General features: G+C 42.3%; 1 protein-coding gene across 1 annotated transcript in view; it reads right to left on the bottom strand.

Moving 5' to 3' along the window:
- Positions 1-20,754, bottom strand: part of Cdc42se2 (CDC42 small effector 2) — a 61,504-nt gene that overhangs the window by 9,402 nt on the left and 31,348 nt on the right. Inside the window, exon 3 of the mRNA XM_028775981.1 lies at positions 7,431-7,744. Within this exon, the coding sequence (XP_028631814.1) occupies positions 7,431-7,484 (54 nt within the window). The 5' untranslated portion in view covers positions 7,485-7,744. The remainder of the gene's footprint in view (positions 1-7,430; positions 7,745-20,754) is intronic.

Below are 20,754 nucleotides of genomic sequence, written 5' to 3'. Positions count from 1 at the left end.
CCAGGCCTTGAGTAAGGGTGTCCCGGAGGGAGCCCCGCTCATTTTTAATCTAGGTCTCAGCCAAGAGAAGGTGCAGATCCTTCCTAAGCTTGCCTCACCCAGACTCAGCGCGTGTGCACCCACCACACTCATCTTACTTCCCTCCCCGCTGTTCCTGCGTGGGGCAATAAATCACAATTCTGTAAAAGAGCCATAAGAAGCAAAGCAAAAGCTGAGATGACAGCAGTCTCGTTCCCTTTCCTCTTTGCTAATAACCACTAATGTGGCCTCTGGAAGCCATTCATCCTAGTTCGCCCACCTGCACGTATTCCAAATCATGATCAATTTCGCAGCATCTCAAATGTGACAGCTTAGCTGACTTTCTGCCCCCTGTATACCAGCGGAGGGTAGAGACAAGGAGAAAAGGACAGCAGCTGTACGCTGGGGCACAGGATCTGCAGGACTGGGCCATCTCCCAAGGCCTCACAGGAACCTGATCTGTAGGAGCAATGGCCTCTGCTGTGCTCTCAGTCAGCTGGAGGGCCTCTCTACAGACCTGGCATTCTTTGGAGTCACACCTTCCAGGCATCCCTAGTTTCTATCATCCTGGCCCTGAAGTCTGCAGAGGCATCATGTCCCCCATCTCCATGCCACCCATAAGATGTGCCTGGAAGAAATTACACACAGCCCAGACCCTACACCAAGTGACTCACTTCAACTCCTGGGTGAGGCTCAGAGAACGGCTACCACAGTGAGCTCAGTACTCCCAGCATGTTGAGTCCTGAGGGAGGGTGTGCAAACACATTCCAAGGGGCACTCTTACACATAAAGGCAAAGGTGGGAAGCCTCCAGCTCACTTTTTTCACAAAGACACATGGCTGTCCACAGATAGCTTAAGCTGACACGGTGGAGAAGGAAGAGGGTGGGGATCACGCATATGAGCCCATGCCAGTCAACACAGTGAGCACGCCCATCCTGTCAGCACATGTCCTTCAGCGGTTTCCTGAAGCTCATTTAAATGGACTCTACAGTGTGTGCTTTCCTTCACTTGGTGCAGTTTCTCTGAGGGTGGTAGCTGTTGCTACATATACCAGGAGTCACTCCTTGTTAATCACACAACTCTGAAACAGGTTAAACTGCAACAAACCAAAATCAATAATCTGAATTTCTTGCTATCATCTCATCTTGGTCAGCTGAGTTTCCCCAAGGTCCATAAACATACTTTGATAGCATACAGAGCACATGAAGGCAAGGCTCACAAGGTGGCAAGACCTTCTGTATCAACTCCAACTCACTGGGTACACTCCAACTATGATGTAATGATGCAGAAATTCCACAGAAAGAGACTCTTGCCAAACTACCTCTACTCTAGCACAACTGTTCACATTTGTGCCTCTAACCCCTGACCTTGTACGGAATGAAAGCATTTTAAGTGCAACCCGGATTATTTGCATGGCCAACAGCTAATGAAGTGCTCTATAAGAGGGAAGTGCTCCAGGAAACACAGAGACTCTACCCAAGTCCACACAGCAGGGCTGTGAGCGAGCGCCCTCTCAAGCTTCCTGTTTTGCTTTGATGAGACCCAACTGTGGAATTCCCCTGGCTGCTGACAAGTGCATCTGTGTTTGTCTTGAAATTTTAATGCTATGTACTTGAAAAAGTGTGCTGTTCCCCACCCCCCCCAAAGTCCACCTTATACTTGAAAAATACTGGTTGATTGGGGCAGTGGAATTATGCCATGCAGCCATAGCTGGCCTGGAATTTGAAATCCCCCTGCCTCAGCCTCCTTGGTACACCTGCCTTTGTAGTTAGGACATTTATACTTAGCCCTGGGTACTGTGGGCTCCACCCTCCCTCACATCTCTAGAACTGTATAACACAGAACACCCCCAACACACACACACACACACACATACACACACACACACAAACACACAGAGTCAGGTTGTCTCTGATCTCTTTAATTGGATCCTTCCTGACTGAAGTTGAGCATGATAGAGTCTCCTAAGTACTGAAAACATCTAATCTGCCCTTTCTCCTATGAAGAAGAGAGCTATGGAGTCTTGTCATAAATATTTTATTTAACTATGCAAACTAATTAGTAACTATACAAACCAGGCTGGTCTAATCTCTTGGAACCTCTAAATGAAGACAATGTCACACTTGTACTTACAATTACAGTACTTGTACAAGAAATACAACCTACAGGACATACATGCATTAGTCAGCTCTCTGTTTCTATCACGAAATACCCAGAAAATAGGGTTAAAAAGAGGAAATGTCTATTCTGGCTCAGCCTTGGAGGCATGATTGGCTGCCCCCATCACCTCTAGACAGTATGTCACAGAAGGAGCACAAAGCACAGAAGCCGTGCACTCAAGAGGAACAGACTCTGACGGCACCGTGCAGATTACCAGATGCATCTCCAGTGAAGTGTGACCTCCTATGGGTTCCACCACCACCCAGAGCTGAGCACAAGCCCTAACTGCCGATCCAGCCTTGCTGATGTCACAGCTCAGCCTCTTAGGAGGCAGGCAGTTTCTGCCTAACAGTCTTGGGAATTTGGGGCCTCAATTACACAATTACATTTCAATCAGTCCTCTTCAATGACCTTCCAAAAGACAAGGCCATTTTTCCCCCTCTTAATTGATAAGGATGACTTTTTTTCTTAAATTAATTCTACTTAAGTGTCTTGAGACAATTATGATTTTGTGTGAGATTAAATGAATTAAGAATAGGCACTTCTGTCTTCAGAACGATTGGTACGACATCTCAGCAGCCATGCTTCACGTTGACCCCTGAAATCACAAAAGGCCAGGACTGCTGGCTGCCACTCTCCTACTTCACTGAAGACAGATTTTCTACAATATCCAAGCAGTCCATAAAACCCATCTCCTCAACCACTTCCCTTGAAGATCCGCCAATTCTCCTGCTCTGATGCCTGGTGGCCAGGCTAGCAGTCATTTGCAGCCTCCTTCCTGCTTTGCATTATGGGTTAAAACTGTACAGCAGACAACACATGGCAGAAAAAAAAAAAGCTAATACACTACAAACTCAGCTCCTGAAGCTGAGGAGATGCTGCTCTGTGTGAGCATGCCTGTCACTCAAACTACTCTGAAAGTGTACAAGTTCTCTCACTAGTTTCTTAGCTCAGACATGCAAGAGTTGTTTAGGTTGCTTGTTTTCACAAAGAATGAAATCAGTGTTTTGCGCCCTGGAACAGCTACGGCTCTGGTCCTCTCTGGCCTCACTCCACCAGGGGCCTCTCTGCTCCAGCACAGGGCTTGCTTCCTGGGTGTCCTCACTCCACCAGGGGCCTCTCTGCTCCAGCACAGGGCTTGCTTCCTGGGTGTCCTCACTCCACCAGGGGTCTCTCTGCTCCAGCACAGGGCTTGCTTCCTGGGTGTCCTCACTCCACCAGGGGCCTCTCTGCTCCAGCACAGGGCTTACTTCCTGGGTGTCCTGTTGCTCTGCATGTGCTCTGCGAGCTCTAGGCTCTGACAGAAATCCGCTTCGTGAGGATGAGTGCTACTTACACCTCTCCCTAAGTCCCTGCTTCTCGCCTGCTTCTCGGCCTTCTCTGGACTTGCACACACATTCCTGTTTCTCCTACATCCCTGTTGTCTTCATCAGTACTCCTTTCCCACAAAGCGGTTACCACCTTCAATGTCTGTTCAGTACTTCGCTCAGTCAGAAATTCCAAGGTTCTGTTCAACACTCCAACACAGGGAAACTCGACAAACTTCATCCCTTCATCACGCTTTGTAATGACATGAAGCTACCAGTATTCTACAGCACAGCAACTGAACGCAGTTGTTAAAACTTCTTAAATTCAGTTACAGGGCATATGAGCTCAATTAAAAAACCTACAGCCTTAGTGCAATGTAACAGCAGCAATGACATCTGTATCAAGGAAACACCAGGGTGATATTATGCTATGTATTGCACTGTGTTAACGTGAAGGAAGACAAGAAAGAGATTCTTAGCCACTGTGCAGAAAACTGCTTCCTATCTACTTTCCTGCATAAGGCTCTTCCCTTTGCGCCCATGGAATGTGTAAGAGCAGGGTCATAAAGGAATGAGAGAGCTGGCATGTGGCACTTTGTCCTAGCAAATACTTCAGAAAACTCTAAGAGGTGACCGAGCAAGTTTCAGAGAAGGCTACCTTGACACTGGCTGCAAGAACAGCAAACACGCAGTTCTGTGGAACATAAACGACATATGGGTATAAGTGTGCTCTTTAAGTGTGTGTTTGAGACCAACAGCAAAGCCAACTCCTCCACTATGGTGACCACATAGTCTGCTGCATATTTTTTCTTAGAAAGTAAAGAAGGCTAAAGATGACTGTGGAACAGATATAAATTAATACATGCATCTTTATTATATGACTGACATGCCAAATCTTACACACAGAATCTTTCTAGAAAGAAAGACTCCACTTCTACTGTCTGTCCCTCATATCTCCAAGGCCTAGGCCCCAGCTGCTTAAAGTTCTCACTAGGTGTGAGTGTGCTCAAATGGGGCGTTCACTTCACTATACACACTCTTCTCAAACATGGCAACAACAAACATGGGGCTGGGGAGATAGCTCAGTGGTTAAAGTGCTTGCATGCAAGAGTGAAGACTGGAGTTTGGATCCCCAGAACCCTTGTGTCGGGTGAGCATGCAGCCCACCTGTAAGTCTAGCCTCCAAAGACAGAGACGACAACTCTCTAGAGCAAGCTGGTTGGGGACACTAGCTGTGTCAGTTAGCTCTAGGTTTGACAGACTCTGTCTGCCTCAGTGGTTATGGCAGAAGAACAATGGAGGATAATTCTTGACATCAACTCTGGGCCTCCACATCCATGTGCACACACATGATCCATACCATATGTGTAGAATAAAGACACACACATGCACAAAATGGAAAGGGAATAAAATGTACGGCAATGTGATGTTGTCTCTGGGCTGACCTATAAGGAGCAGTACCACAAAAACCACACAAGAAAAGCCTGATCAAACTGAAATCCACAACTCTTCTTAGATCCACTGGCAACAGGGCTCAGAGAAAACTGCTATCTTAAGAGACAAGCATTGGAGCATCACAACCACCAGAGCAAAAACCTGTGTAGCACCTAGCACTGGGCCAGAAAAGCCGTGTGTCACACATACACACATACATATCTATATGATAACATAAGGGAACATGTAAACACAGTCCACCTTAAAAACCAATACTATTGACAAAGAAGAGCTATGGAAGGTCCCTATGAGACACGGAAGTCAGCAACTCCAGCTGTAGCAGGCACTGACCCTGCACACATGCTGCGAGCTTGGGCTCAATCTTAGCCCCACCACCAAAAGACAAAACAAAACAAAGCAGCAAAGTAACAGAGGGCACTATGTCAAAAGCACAGAATACTGCACCTCTCACAACTGGACTCAGGAATTTAAAAATAACAGGTAACATTTCAAATCACTAATTAAAAGACCAGCTGTCTAATGAAGTGTCTTTAGATAGTTAATTAGCATGGAAAAGTACACCTAACTTGATGCCACATCAATGAAGCCACTAAGTGTGAAAGAAGAAGACGGTATGCAGCTGGTGACAGAGCACAAAGATCACCTTCCACAAAACCTACTATAACAAAATTATGTTTAAGAGATGACACAGCAATACACCTGTAATCTGAAAAGCATGTCTGAAGCAGCAAAATAACTCAATTAAAAACTGTTAATAGGCCGGGCAGTGGTGGCACACGCCTTTGATCCTAGCACTTGGGAGGCAGAGACAGGCGGATTTCTGAGTTCGAGGCCAGCCTGGTCTACAGAGTGAGTTCCAGGACAGCCAGGGCCACACAGAGAAACCTTTTGTCTCGAAAAACCAAACAACAACAACAACAACCCCCCCCCAAAAGACTGTTAATAGACAATGAAAAAAGAAGACTAAGTATATGAAAAGATATCTGACCCTTCTAGGAACCAGGTTAAGTCAAATTTAAAGCATATGTAAAAATATATTTAAAATTTTAATCCTTTTCATCCTTTGTACACTGTTATACACTTGAATAAAATACGAATTCATTTTCCCAGCCAACCAGCTAGCATGCATACACACATTCCCCAAGACAGTACTGGGTCCTGAAGACACAAAGTAACATGGTCCAGCCTCTACAGAGTTCAGAATAGGGATAAGAGATTTGTATAACACCCTATATAACTCAGCTTCCTGAGAATTACAGGTTCTGAGCCAAAACCTTGCACCACTAAGCTGTATCTCCAGCCTTCCAGAGATGACTTGATGCAGGCCTCTGCAAAGATGGACAAATAAATTTTCTAATCTTTAATATATAAAGGTTAAGAGGTAAAAAAAAAAAATAGGGTTTTTGTCTTGGAGTTTCTATCACTGTGATAGAACACCATGGCATAAGCTACTTGGGGAGAAAAGGGTTATCATTTGCTTATACAACACAATCCACTATGGAAGGAACTCAGGATAAGAACACACAGAGGAACTGAAGCAGAGGCCATGGAGGAAACCTGCTTACTGGCTTGTTCCCAATAGCTGGCTTGGCCTGCTTTCTTATAGTATCCAGAATCACCAGCTCAGGGATGGTACCAACAACTACCGTGGGTTGGGCCTTCCCCCATAATTAAGATAATACCACACAGGCTTGCCTACTGTCTGATCTTACAACGGTAATTTCTCGGTTGAGACTCCCTCCTCTCAAATGACTCCAGCTTGTATCAAATTGACATAAGCCAGACAGTACAGCTTGTGAAGTCACACAGGGCCATGTAACACCAGTGTGACTGAACAAAACAACTGAGCCTGCCACAGCTGGAAACAAGAGCTGTGAGGAAATGAGCAGGTGAGTGGGGAAGAGCTCACAGGGACCTGGCTGGCAACCAGTCTAATGGCTGAAGTGGCCCTTAGCACTCAGCCTCCTTTCTCCTGTTCCTGCATCTGTCAGTGCTATGGAACACTGCCTTCTCAGTGATGCACAGTGGGGCCTACCATGGGCAGGGGGAAATCTTACCATGCACCTCTAACTGCTCTGGAACTGGCTTCAAATTCTAGGATCTGCCTGCCTCTGCCTCCCAAATGCTGGGATTAAAGGCATTCACCGTACTAGGCTTCTAGTACAATTCTTGACACCCAGTTAGTTTATCACTATCCTTTGTTTTGCTTTTGTTTTTTGAGACAAGATCTTGCCATATAGCATTGGCTAGCCCTAAACTTTCTTTGTAGACCAGGCTGGCCTCAAACTCAAACCCCAGCTTCTGTCTGCCCAAGTGTTGGATTACAGGTGTGCACTACCAAGCCCAGTGTTTCTTCAGCAAACAGTGTTTCTGTTTGGTTTTGTTTCTGTTTTTTTTTGATGGATGCTCAGAGTCCTAAAACTGCAGTTGCTGCCAGTCCCCAGGGTCCCCATGCTCAGTTTGAGAGCCAGTGTCCCACAGATACTTACAGGCTGAGGCTGCTCTGCTATACAGCAGTTGAAACACAACCAGAATTCACTCATGCTCTCAGTCCAAGGTCTGAGCAAGCACCACTGAAGGCTCCAAATCTTCAGACAGGAAGCTTCCCAATGTGCACCCTCAAAGTGAGGAACGGTCGTCAAAATAACTTTACGTCACTGTGCCTCTGTCCCTGAAGTGAAATGTCTCAAGTTGATTGAAAAGGAAGTCTGATTGTTTCTTTTCGCTGCTTCCGGTTCTACAGAGACTGGTTCCAGGTCAGTGGGAAGGAAAGAACAGCTTTGGTCCAGAGGTGACAGCAGGTCTAGGAAGAGGAGGAGAAGGAAGTGAGGCACCTGCAGTATCCTTGGATCTCTCAGCCTTTGAAATCTGTAATAATGTTAAAGATGTTACCTAAGGCAAATACTGCAAACCAAAATTTCATAAACTGAGTGAGTTAACAAATTATTTTTAAGTTATGGTTTGACCATGGTGGTCAGGTTTTAATAGTGAAAAATGAGAAAAAAAAATCCTTGCTTCCATGGAATATTCTATAAATATAAACTATGAATTAGTTTAAAAGCATTTTACTTTAAAATCACCAATTAAAACATTATGACTGCCATACTTTTAAGTTCCACAAAGACATGATGATCATCCTTTCATGTTTCATTGAGTCCTTTGTTTTCAGACAACCCACAGTAACTAACAGATCATGAACTCTAAGGTAACAAGATACAAAACATCAGAAACCTTAAAATGATCACCCATCCATGGAAATAGATAGAAGTTAGCTTTCTTTCTGTGGATCCAGCCATTAAGACCCCTCCTCCACCTAAATAGCCTGCACTAAGTGGAGACACCTATTATCCCCACCACAGCAAGCCAGGGTGTGTCCAAGAAGTCCTTGTCAAGGTGACAGGGAAGCAAAGGAAAGAGCCAGACAAGTTCCAGTCATTCATAAGACCAGCGTATACAAGTTTACATTAAATGGACTCATACTCCTGGCAACCTACCATACACATTAACTGAAGATGCCCAACACTAGATATGTAAGCTGCAAGCTAAGGAAGCCTTAGCAGTCGGCCAACCATGACTGAGACAATGGTGAAAATATAAGAGAGGCAGCAGCCTGAATAATAAAGAGGGCTCAAGAGTGGAAGGTGTCAGAGCAACTACAATTACATGACAGGAACAGAAGTTTACTAAGGACATCTGGCTACTAACAAATGAGAGAGAAGAGAAGCTATTAAATGCCACTGAGAAACGAGGGAGGGGCAGCCAGTGGAGCCCACAAGTGAAGGCAACAAACGCAAGAAAAACAGAGAGCTTAATTAAAAAGATAATGGGGTAGAGAGTGAAGGAAAAAGCCACCCTTGAAATGAAAAGATCAGATGCCAAAGGTGACTTCATCTGGTTACACAAAAAGATGTGAACATTTCTGACCCAAGTGGTAAAATATAAGGTGAGCATTTGTAAACCTCTCAGAGAAACCTCATAAACTGGTAAACTTTGCCATCTATAAATGATTATCTCATCAGCTCTTTTAAAAATCACATTATATAAAGGTAACACAAGATTATCCTTTATTCTCACCAGTGTGACTACTTGAAAAGGTGTTATTTTATATCATGGGTTAAGTATCCTTTAGACTAACCAGATACATTTTTGAAAATTCTTCCCTTTGATTGCTCCAATGCAAGGAAGACTCTAACCTGCTGAGAGGGCACTACAGTCACTTCTGAATAGACAAGGTCTCTGTGGAGATGACTGTGCACAAGTCACAACCTAATTAGCTGCAGAGCAAACAATCCTGGACCTCACAGTTCATGCAGGAGGCAAACAGTCAAGACTGAAGGAAGAGAAATTCACAGTTTTAGTATAATTTAAATACAGACCTTGAAACAAACATTCTTTATTTTACCCAAGAAACCCTTGTCGAACTGACAGAGAATCAAAGGAAGGGGATCCTTCCAGTCATTCTTAAGACCAGTGTCTTAAGATCAAGTCTAGATACAAGAAGTAGAGATCTCAAAACTGAGAAATAGTTTGAGATTTAATTAGATCAAAGGAAGTCTTTTACTTATTTCTTCTGTCCAATCTTGGTATAAAAAAATATACCAGAAAGTGAGTTAAATTCACAGTATTCAATGAGCACTTTAAAAATATGAATTAAAAATATGAATTAAATATTAAAAATATGAATTAAAATGCCACAGATAAAACTGACAAGATAGTGAGTAAAGGCACTGACTCCCAAACCTGAGGGCTTGACCTGGATCACTCATCCTCTAACTTCCACATATGACAGCCAGAGTGTTAAAGTGTACACACACACACACACACACACACACACACACACACACACAGAGGTGGGGACAAAACACATACACTCTAAGTATAAAAAAAGTTTAATTCATATACATGTGTGCATGGGCAACCCCCAACACCAGATGCTATGATATATGTATGCACTCTGTAAAGTCAAAAGTACATCTATCTCCTTAAACACTGATTCTTTATGGTAACAATTCTAAGAATTCTCTTCTAGCTTTCTGGAATAGACATAAGTACAGCTTCACTACCAGTCACCTTCCTGTACAAGAGCATAGCACACCTATCATCCTTACTGTAACTTAGTACGCTGTGATTAAGCATATCTCCAAGCAGGCTTAACTGCCCTTGGGTCCAAGGCCTCAGCCAGTGCCTTTGTGGAAACACCCTCACTGCTCACCATGGTGCAGCCCACAGATATGAAGCTCCTCTGGTATTCTCACATCTGTTATTTGGTTAGTCCATGCATGTCACAGGCTCTGATTTATATATAAACAGCTAGAACCACCTTCAAATACTAACTTCTCATTTCCAGCAGGTGCATTTTGCCCCTTTATGCACTTGTCTTAAATGGCTACATTGTTTATAACACAAGACTTCTTGCTTTACCATCTATAGTAACTGTCTACCAACCCACATTTCCCCAAATTCCCATTTTCTTCACATATCTGGTAGACACACCTTTAATCCCAGCACTGGGGAGGCAGAGGCAGGAGATCACTGTGAGTTTGAGGCCAGCCTAGTCTACAGATCGAGTTCCAGGACAGTCAGGAAACACAGAGAAACCCTGTATCGAAAAATCAAAAACGAAAAACTAAAACAACAAAAGATATTTCCTAAAATGCCTTGGGAAATGTCAATGTGCTTGCCCTCCTCAAACTACATTTTTAGAATTATTTCAGGTGTATAAACCTAAAATATTTATATATAAACATCTTCAAAGAATACTGAATCTGTTGCTAAAAAGTCCAACACTGTTATTATGTTAATAGTTACCTTTACTTCTTGAGCTGAAAGTTGTTTAAAATACTTCCATTTTCAAAACTTTATACTTTTAAGGCTAAGTACTGTTAAAGAAGACAAAGGATCAGGAGTCCAAGGTCACCTTCAGCTATACAGCAAGTATGAGGCCAGCCTGGGCTACATGAGAGTTCTCAACAAAATGCAAACCAAAGCAAAACCTCTACACTTAAAAAAACGAACAAACTATGCACAGGGGAGCAGCATTCCGACAGCTACACAGCTCAGCACATTCCACACAGAAGTCAACATAAGATTGGTCTATGGCAGCATAGCTTTCTCCTAAAACTAATCTAAGGAAGGAAGAGTTGGATACAGTTCAGAAACTGGGCACACTCAGTCTGCATAGCACTGTACCAAAGTTCAGAATTTAGACTTTGAAATAAAGATATGCGGCATGTGCTGTGCGTAAAGCCGAGTTTAGAGCTGTTGCTCACTGAGAGAGGCATGGCTCCCGCCACCCAAAGACTTTCAGGACCTTAAGTATTACAATCATTTACAAGTGCTAGCATGGAGCAGTGACAGGCCCCAGTACCCACTGGTTTTCTGTTATAAAACAGAAAGCCATGTTTCAGTTTCCAGACCTAAAATGAAGGCTAGGTTAGATATTATATACACAGGCACAGCATACTGCATGCGCTTACTTGTTATCAAAATTAAAAATGACAAATACAAGAATAAACTAACATAACGGGTTTTTTGGTGGTGGTTTTGTTTTGTTTTGCTTTCCCTGAGATGAGATGGCACTATGTTGCCCAGATTAGTTCTAACTTCTGAGCCTCAAAGAATCCCAGACCTCAAGCTTCAGCCTCCCAGGTAGCTTAGCCTACAAGCACACACTGCCATATCTTACAGTAAACTAAGAAACACCTTAGAAGTCTATCAAGAAGAAAAACAAATTTTAAAAAAGGTTTATTTTCAGTTTTGTGTATGTGTGTGAGGCATGTGCACATGCATACAAGTACATGTGGAGGCCAGAGACGGTGTAGACCTCTAGCTCTGGGGCTACAGCAGCAGGTGGTGTGTGTGTGTGTGTGTGTGTGTGTCATGAGCCACCCAATGTGGGAACAGAACTAAGGTCCTCTGCTAGAACTATGCACCCTTAACCACTAAGCCATCTCTTTAGCCCCAAGGGGAAATTTTTTTTAAATAAAAACGGCATATTCATACAAAATAACAATAAATACCAGCTTTACAGAGCATAATTCTTGAAAAGCATTATATAAAAGAGCACACAGAGAACCACTGCCACAAAATTCAAAAACAATTTTAACAATTTTTGTCTAGAGATACAAAAATAGGTCAAAGTAAAGTTGTTAACAGCCAGGAGGGCACTCATGGGTAGGATTCCAAACAGAAAGAGATGCATAAAGACTCCTGGACCACTGACAGTGTTCTGACCTCCCCTCCACTCCCAGTGGAGCTAGAATCAAAGTCAGGCAAGCAGTCCATCACTGGCTATCACCCCAGCCTGATCTATCTCTTAAATCTGGACGGTAGTTATAAAAATATTTGTTAACCAAGAAATTTGTGCACCATGCAAGTGTCTACATACATTATTTTTAAAGATTTATCTTTTAATTTAAAAACATCATTATGTGTATAGGTTTTTTTTTGCCTGCATGTATGTATATGCAACATGTCTATGGCCTGGTGCCCAAAAAGTCCAGAAAAGGGACTCAAAACCCTTGGAACTAGTTACAGATAGTTGTGAACTGCCATGAAGGTGCTAGGAATTGAACATGGGTCCTCTAGAAGAGCAGTGAATATTCTTAACCACTGAACCATCTCTCCAGTCCTTCTTCTTCTCCACTTCCTCTGTGTGTGTGCAATGTGCACAGTGCTCTAAGAGGCCCGAAGAAAGCACCAGATTCCTTGGAGCTGAAGTTACAGATGGTTGTGAGCTACTAGACACAGGTGCTGGGAACCAAACTCAAGTCCTCTTTAAAAACACCAAGCATTCTTAACCACTGAGCTAGCAATCCAGTCCTACATAATTATTTTTAAGTGCCCAAATGTTTAAATAAGATATAAGTAACAACAGTAAATGTAATTAGCAGTTCTTAAATGAACTGAGTAGGATCAGAAGTGAAAATGCAAAGAATCACTGAAGTGTTGGGTAAAATTAGGGGGAAATGGTGTCTAACTTACACCAAATGTCAAAGTTGTTTCCTATAGAAGTACAAAGCTATTAATCAATGACAGGTATGACTTATCAATATAGCTCATTCACAGTCAACATGAACACAAACTAGCTGTCCCCACACTAGTTTTGAATGGCTTTGTTTTCAGGCTCTTCTTGTTGTTTTTTTAATGTTCCATTATGTCTGTGGATGGGTGTGGATGAATGGCTGTGGGGATGTGCATATGTGAAGGTCAGAGGGCAAGCTCAGAGGTCATTCCTCAGGAGCTATCTTCTGTGTTTGGGTGTGTGTGTGAGTGACAGGGTCTCAAACTGGCCTGGAATGTCCCCAGGCTGGGCTGGCTGAACAGCAAACCCCAGTACTAGGGTCCCACTGTGCCCAAGGTTCTATTTTTAAGGTTTAATTCTTTCATGTACAAGTATTTGGCTTGCATGTGTGGATGTGCACTGGGCATGCCTGTACCACAGAGGCCAGAAAAGGGCATTGGATCCCCTGGGGTTGGAGTTACAGATGGCTGCAATCTTCCATGTGGGTGCTAGGAACTGAACTTGGGTTCTTTAGGAGAGCAGCAAATACTCTTAATCCAAGCCCTTTCTCTAGCCTCATTTTTTTAATGTGGGTTCTGGGGAATCAAACTTGGGTCCTTGCCGTACCAACAATCTATCTCCCCAGACTCTTGTTTTCCACATTACAGGAAAGGCCAAGTTACATCCGGTGTCTTCAGTCATATACCATCATATTTTTTTGAGGTACAGTCTCTTACAGAACCTGGAGCTCATGAACTCAACTAGATTGTTTAGCCAGGGAGCCCAACAGATAAGAATCTTAGTTCTGGTGTTATATGTGCCCTTTGGCTTTTACTGAAGGCTGGGGATTAAACTTGGTCCCTCAGTAAACACTTTGCCAATGGAGCCATCTTCCAAGTCCCTTGTTTACAGCCTTTGGAGATACGGGTCTTATGTAGCCCAAGTGACCCTGACCTCTTAAGATTTATTTATTTATTTATTTATTTATGAGTACATGGCAACTATCTTCAGACACATACCAGAAGAGGGCATCAGATCCCATTACAGATGGTTGTGAGCCACCATGTGGTTACTGGGAATTGAACTTAGGACCTCTGGAACAGCAGGCAATGCTCTTAACTGCTGAGCCATCTCTCCAGCCCTCTGGTCCACTTCCTACATGGTAAATTTATAGAAATGGTAACCACACCCAGATTGAAATTGTTCTTTGAATATGATTTGTAATATCTCTTGGAAGAGTTTCCAACTGAACATATTAACAGATCCACTTCTGTGTGGTTAACCAAAGCCCAAAGAAGCCACTGTTACTGAACTATCTCAAAGAGTAGAGAGGAGTGCATGCAATTATGGAAACAGTATTTTTCTCATGCTTGAAATGACTAGTTAGACACTAGTCTTTCCCACTGATTCATGTAAATGGAAGACAGACTAAGCTCAATATTTAACGGGGCTGGAGGGATGACTTAGCGGTTAAAATGGCTTGCAGAGTTCAGTTCTCAGCACCTATACTGGGTAGTGCCTGTGCCTCCAGCTCCAGGGGATCCAACACCCTCTTCTGGCCTCTGTGGGCACTATCCATGTCCGTACTAAGCACATGAATGCATGAATGGACAGACAGATAGATGCATGTAAATTTTTAAAAGTTTTAAGTCATGTACACATGCTGATAAGTGTTTGGGAAGAGTTTTTATTTTGGGGGAAAACATAGGAGGGGAAATCCTACATCAAATTTCAAGCCCAGTATGAGTTTTACTTTCTAAGAAACTGTCCACCACTTTTGCAAACTGATAAAACTTTACCTTCTTTTCAGTTGTGTGTGAGAGTCCTTCAGTTCCACGTCCTGCCATTCTCTACGCTATGGTCAGCATTCACCTTAGTCACTGAGATGTACAGTAGTGTCCCTCTGGTTTAATTTACCCTTTCCTGGTAGTTAATAATAATTAATGATATTTTCCTTCTTAAAAAGCTCTTACCATCGTTGTATGCATCCATGTGAGTGAGTGCTGTGTGTGTGCAAGTCCCTGCACACACACATGTGGTTATGTGCCACCGAGAACTGAACAGAAGAGAAGCACGCACTCTTGGCTGCTAAGCCATCCTTCCAGCCCCATTAAGTATTTTCATGTTTGCTGACATTCACACACCTTGCTTGGGCCTGTATTTTCAGATCTACTGCACAATTTTATAAGATATACTTTTATTATTTCTAACTATGTGCATGTATGTGTCCCCATGTGACTATGTATGTGCAGGTACTCTGAACAGCAGGGTGCAGAAGCTCAGAGCTTCAGAAGGTTGTGAACTGCCCAGATGTGAGGACCAAATCTGAGCCACCTCTTCAGATCCCCAATGCTCATGTTTAAATTCTAGTTATGTTCTGTTACTGTAATCAATTCCACTTTAATTAAACCAAGTTCTTTATATACTCTAGAAGAAGTCCTTTGTTCACTACATATATGAGGGTTTTTGTTTTGTTTTTCTGATCTTTTTCTTTCATTCAAATGTCTTTTGGAGAGTTTAGCTTGCATGAACTCTGATGTATAAACTCTATCTTTATTATTTGTGTTCTGCCTAAGAAATTTCGACATATTCCTCAAAGTCACATAGACTGTATTTATTCTAGACAGAACTCCTAGGTTTAATTTTGTATCTACAATACAATTTGTAGTCCAATTTGTGCCCCCTGCACCTCCAGCTCCACTGAGGTAAGACCTGCAGTTAGGAACAGAAGTGCCCGCGCTTTTATTGTTAGTTTTCAAATCCCATCTGATTTCTGGGCTCCTCCTATTTCCACATACACTTTAGAATCAGTCTATCACTGCAAAGTTTGACTGTTTCCTTTTAACTCTTTTGTGAATTAATCATGACTGGAGGCCTGTTTTTCCTATGTGAGCCCAGTGCTCCCTAAAGAGCAGTTTGCATTTACTGTTGTTTAGATAGCCACAAGGTAAAATGCCTAAGTATGAATTTTAACTTAATTCCTTGGCTTAGAATGGTTATATCACATAGACAGGATAGATCCATTCACAGTGAACACTGGTATGTAGAGGAAAGGTTAGAAAGGAATATGGAATGCTGGTTTAGAATCATAACAGCTGGCTAGTGCTAGTGTTACTGAAGACCAGCCTGGGCTACACATCAAGATGTCACAGACAAATTGGCTTAGAACTGCAGAATATTTGATCTTTGTACACCTTATTTTACTGATCTATGAAATGATTTCATATTAGTGTCTATTTCTTTGGTACAGGTGATGATTCAGTAAGTAAATACAGACTACCTAGAAATGTGGTTGGGAAGTTGACAGAGTTGTGTGTGTTTAACACCTTTCCTATGTAACTGGTTTTCATTACTGTTGCTACGTTACTATTGTTGCCCTCATTACCATTTTCTCTTTGGCCTTCTTAGTGCTACCCTGAGTAGAATGTGGACAAAGACTTTTCTAGTCAGGCTCCCTATCTTAGATTGAGCAAAACATATAAAAAAAAGTGTCTACGTTTATATTTAAAAGAGAAAATAAAGCAAAACTGGTATCAAGGTAGAGAAAAAATAAACCAATTAAATTAATTCTTCCTTTTTATAGAAATGTCCTAATATCTTCCAAAGTATTTTAAATGTATAAGTAATTTATATGTCCACAGCATATATTAAGTTTACAACAGAGAACTCTCAGTAGATAGCTGAACTAGTAAATCTAACTCGGTTACTTTATCAATTAATAAGTGTTAATTAAAACAACTGTACACTAAATTGATTTGTCATGTTTTCTCCTCTAAAAACAAAAGGCTCTGGACGCCTGTGGTATAAAGGTTTAGAAGGGAATAACATTCAATACCGAGCTACTCCTAGCATGTCTACAGGCAAGAGGACAACAGAGCAGGCCTCACAAATGAGCTGTGTAATCCATGCCTCTTGGCCAGGCAAAGAAGTCCCTATCAGTCCCTTGGGATGTGAAAGCTAGTTCAACACAAACTGCAGTGGCTTATCTGGGTGTAAACAAGGCAAGGTGGAGGACAGCTTTAATCCTGTTTCAGATTACTCCCCAGAGACAAAAGATCACTTGGGCCTACACTTCACTCCTATGTGCTTGGTGCCAAGTCCCTCGGACTTGTCAACTTGATATTTTCCTCCAATAACAGGCATTTTCATCCATCAAATGAGTTTTTAGATGGAAATCTTTTTTAAAAAAATAAAATAATCTGCAACAACAGAATTAATTATACCACACTCTGTAAAGAGTTCTCTTACTTTAAAGGTTTTTCAATTTAAAGTGTTTTTCCATATATTGTTTTATGTATATGGGTGTTTTGCCTGGGAGATCAGAAAAGAGTACTGGATCCTCTGGAACTGGAATGATACAGAGTTGTAAGCTACCACATGGGTGCTAGGAAGAGAGTGTAGGTCCTCTGAAACCACCCAGCCATCTCTCCAGGCCACTGTCTGAAACCCCTTCACTCAGAACACTATCCTCTTCCTAGCGCCACCTTTCTCCTTGTCCCGCCTACACTCTTTATAGTGAGCTTCTTAGCTTCAACTGTCTTCCTAGGCTGACCTGGACTCCTGGGCTTAAGCATCGTCTCCACCTGAGTCTCCATGGTAGCTATGACTGTACACACACTGTACCAGGAGTAAGTTGTATGTTTTTAACAAAAGTCTGCATCCAATTGTATTACTAAAATTAACCTGATAGTTAAAACAGATAACTGATAAGCAGTGTCTACAGAGTGTCTAGCATCTGGCTTAGTGTGGACTCTAAATCTGTTCTTAATGAGAAGGAGAGGGACAGGGAAAAGAACAGGCACTCATCTATGAGGAAGCTGTGACAGCTTATGCCAACAGTCAGAAGAGAGTGATGGGACTCCAGAGGCTAAGGCAAGCTGTGAATTTGAGGGCTACATAATGAGATCCCGTCCCCCCAAAAGAAAATCATTTTGAGGGAACAGGGAGAGGGTTCAGAGGATAAGAGTGTATGCTGTGCAAGCATGAGGACCTGAGGCGATCCCCTCCACCCATGGAAAATGCCCACACGCCTGTGACCTGTGTGCTGAGGGGAGTGAAGACAAGCAAACTGATGGGGTGTGCTGACCAGCTAACCTGCAAAATCAGCAAGTTCAGCAAAAGACTGCCTCAGGGGAATACGGGGGAAATAGAGAGCAGGGCACCTGATGATCCTCCTCTGGCCTACACATACATACATACATACATACATACATACATACATACATACATACATATACACACACACACACACACACACACACACACGCAGAAGTCTTACTAAAAATCAAGAAAATCTGACTGTTTAACATTTACTTGCTGGTCATACTGCGCATGCTTCATCATGTAGCCAACCTGTCTACTGAAGGGGCAATTCACTTTTGGAAACTTTAAACCAGAGTCCCAGGAACAGGGAACGGGGAAAATGTCTGAAGTGGCTGAAATGAGAATAGCCCCCACAGGCTCATGTTTGAATAATTGCTCCCCGATGATGGAACTTTTTGGAAAGGATTAAGAGGTGTGACCTTGTTCAAGGAGGTGTGTCACTGGGGACAAAAGACTAGTGCCACTCAGCAGTTTGCTCTCTGCTTTCTGCTAGGGTTCAAGGTGTGAGTGTCCGCTGCTGCTCCAGCCACCTGCTACTTTCCACTCACTACCCTGTCTTAAACTTGAACCTTCTGAAGCCATACGACCCAAACAAACTCTTCTGTAAGTTGCCTTGATGGTGGTGTCTCATCACAGCAATAGAAAAGTAACTAAGGCACTGGCAATCACATATATGTGAATTTCAGTCCTTTTATGAAAGCAACTTGAATTTTCACAATTAGTAATCTATAAAGAACTCAAAGAAAAAAAACCTATGTGCATAAAAATTCTTCACTGAAATACTTCTTGGGTTTTTTGTTTGTTTGTTGGTTGGTTGGTTGTTTTTTGTTGTTGTTGTTGGTTTTTTCGAGACAGGGTTTCTCTGTGTAAGCCTGGTTGTCCTGGAACTCACTCTGTAGACCATGCTGGCCTCACACTCAGAAATCCACCTGAGTCTGCCTCCCAAGTGCTGGGACTAAAGGCATGCATCACCACTGCCTGAAATACTTCTTAAAATAGGATAAAAACAAAAACCTAGGTACAACCTAATGTCAAGTGGCCAAGTCGTTACCGAATTGTGGCTTAATGATAGCTTTTACAGCCATATCAGTGTTAAAAGAATATGTTTAACAAATTGTATTACCTAAAAGCATTCTAGAAGTGCAACAATCACAGAAAATTTATGTGGCCATTTAAAATCTAACATTAAAAATAAACCTAAAATCTTGCTTGCTCTTTTTAAGGTATTTTTATTTTATGTGCATGAAATGTTTTACCTGCATGTATGTCTGTGCATTATGTGTGCCTGGTACACAGAAACCAGAAGAAGGCATCAGATCCCTTGGAAGTTGAATTACAGAATGTTGTGTGCTGCCATGTGAGTGCTGGAACAAGATCCTCTTAAAGACAGCCAGTGTTCTTAATCATTGGGTGGTCTCTTCGGTAGCAAATCTTATCTTTAAAACATCTGATAAATCTGGTATCATGTTTCAAAAACATCTGGATTTCACCAAAAATGGGTGCAACAATTACATTTTAGGTATAAATCACAGAAATAAGTATTAACTTGAAAGGCTAGATTTTTTTAATACTCAAACTATAACATAGCTACTCTTGAGTAAATAGCTTATGACAGCTTTTGTAGCTTTTAAATAATAAAATATATGTGGAAGATTTCAATGTCTTCTATACAACACAAAGAACTAGGCTTATTTCTATGAATGCTTTATGTTCTCATCTGTTTCATTAGCACAGCTCCACAGGAGACCACTGGAGGCCTGGTTCTGGAAATTTGCCCCAATTCTTCTCACCCAGGCCTTGTTGCCAGGGCTGCAGCTGCACAACCAATTCTTATTAAAATGGGGTCTTTGAAATGCTGGTCTACGGCAAAGGATATAAAGGATTTCATTATCTCTTCTCAAAACTCACAGTGAGGACTACGCTCCACCCTTCCCTTCCCAAGGCACACAACCACTCACATCCCTTTCTGCCAACTTAAACACCAAGACAAAGGCAGACGCTCAGCCTTATGAACAATGTAAGAAGTCATGATGGAGAACACTGCTCAGCAATGAACCTTAACCTAGCAGGTTATTTTTCAAATGAGTATAAAATCAGTGATGTGGCCATGAGCGACAGTCACTCTCACGCATGGATGTGTCGAGAAACAAGGCTTCTAAAGAATAAGCATCTGGGGAAAAGACTCAGTGCTCTCTAACAACCAAAAATAATTTCACAAACAGAAACGGGAAAACTGAAAGGATCCGCTCACTCTGCTATTGTACTAAGGGCCCTGACAGCTGCTGGGAGAATTTTATGGATGGGTTCATTCTTCTCCATTTTCATTAGGGTCACATGCTCTGTGCTCCCTCAATAAAATTCTTAACAACTGCAGGCCTGGCTCACAAGAGGCAATTTATGACTGAATTTATCTTATAAAAAACATTAATGTAAATTTATGAAGTTATTTTCAACTGAATGTAAACAGATAAATGCTCAGTGGCAAAGTAAAAACCAAGGCCAGATTTTTATTAAGTAGTATCTTCAGTGTTCGTAGAGCACTAGAATTTTTGTAGCATGAAGAACCTTAGAATACCAATGATTTTAAAGACAGGAATTTAGGCTGGGAACATTCCTGGGAGTCTACTGTAGACTTCCCCAGCCATGCACAGTGTGAGAAGACAGGAAAGCAGAGTGGGGACGCTACCCTGAAGACTGGACTACACACG

This window comes from Grammomys surdaster, unplaced genomic scaffold (assembly GCF_004785775.1).
Source record: "Grammomys surdaster isolate TR1022 unplaced genomic scaffold, NIH_TR_1.0 262, whole genome shotgun sequence".
In the NCBI taxonomy this organism is placed as follows: Eukaryota; Metazoa; Chordata; class Mammalia; order Rodentia; family Muridae; genus Grammomys; species Grammomys surdaster.
The sequence above is the reverse complement of the archived record's forward strand: the minus strand, read 5'-3'. Positions and strand labels throughout refer to the sequence as shown.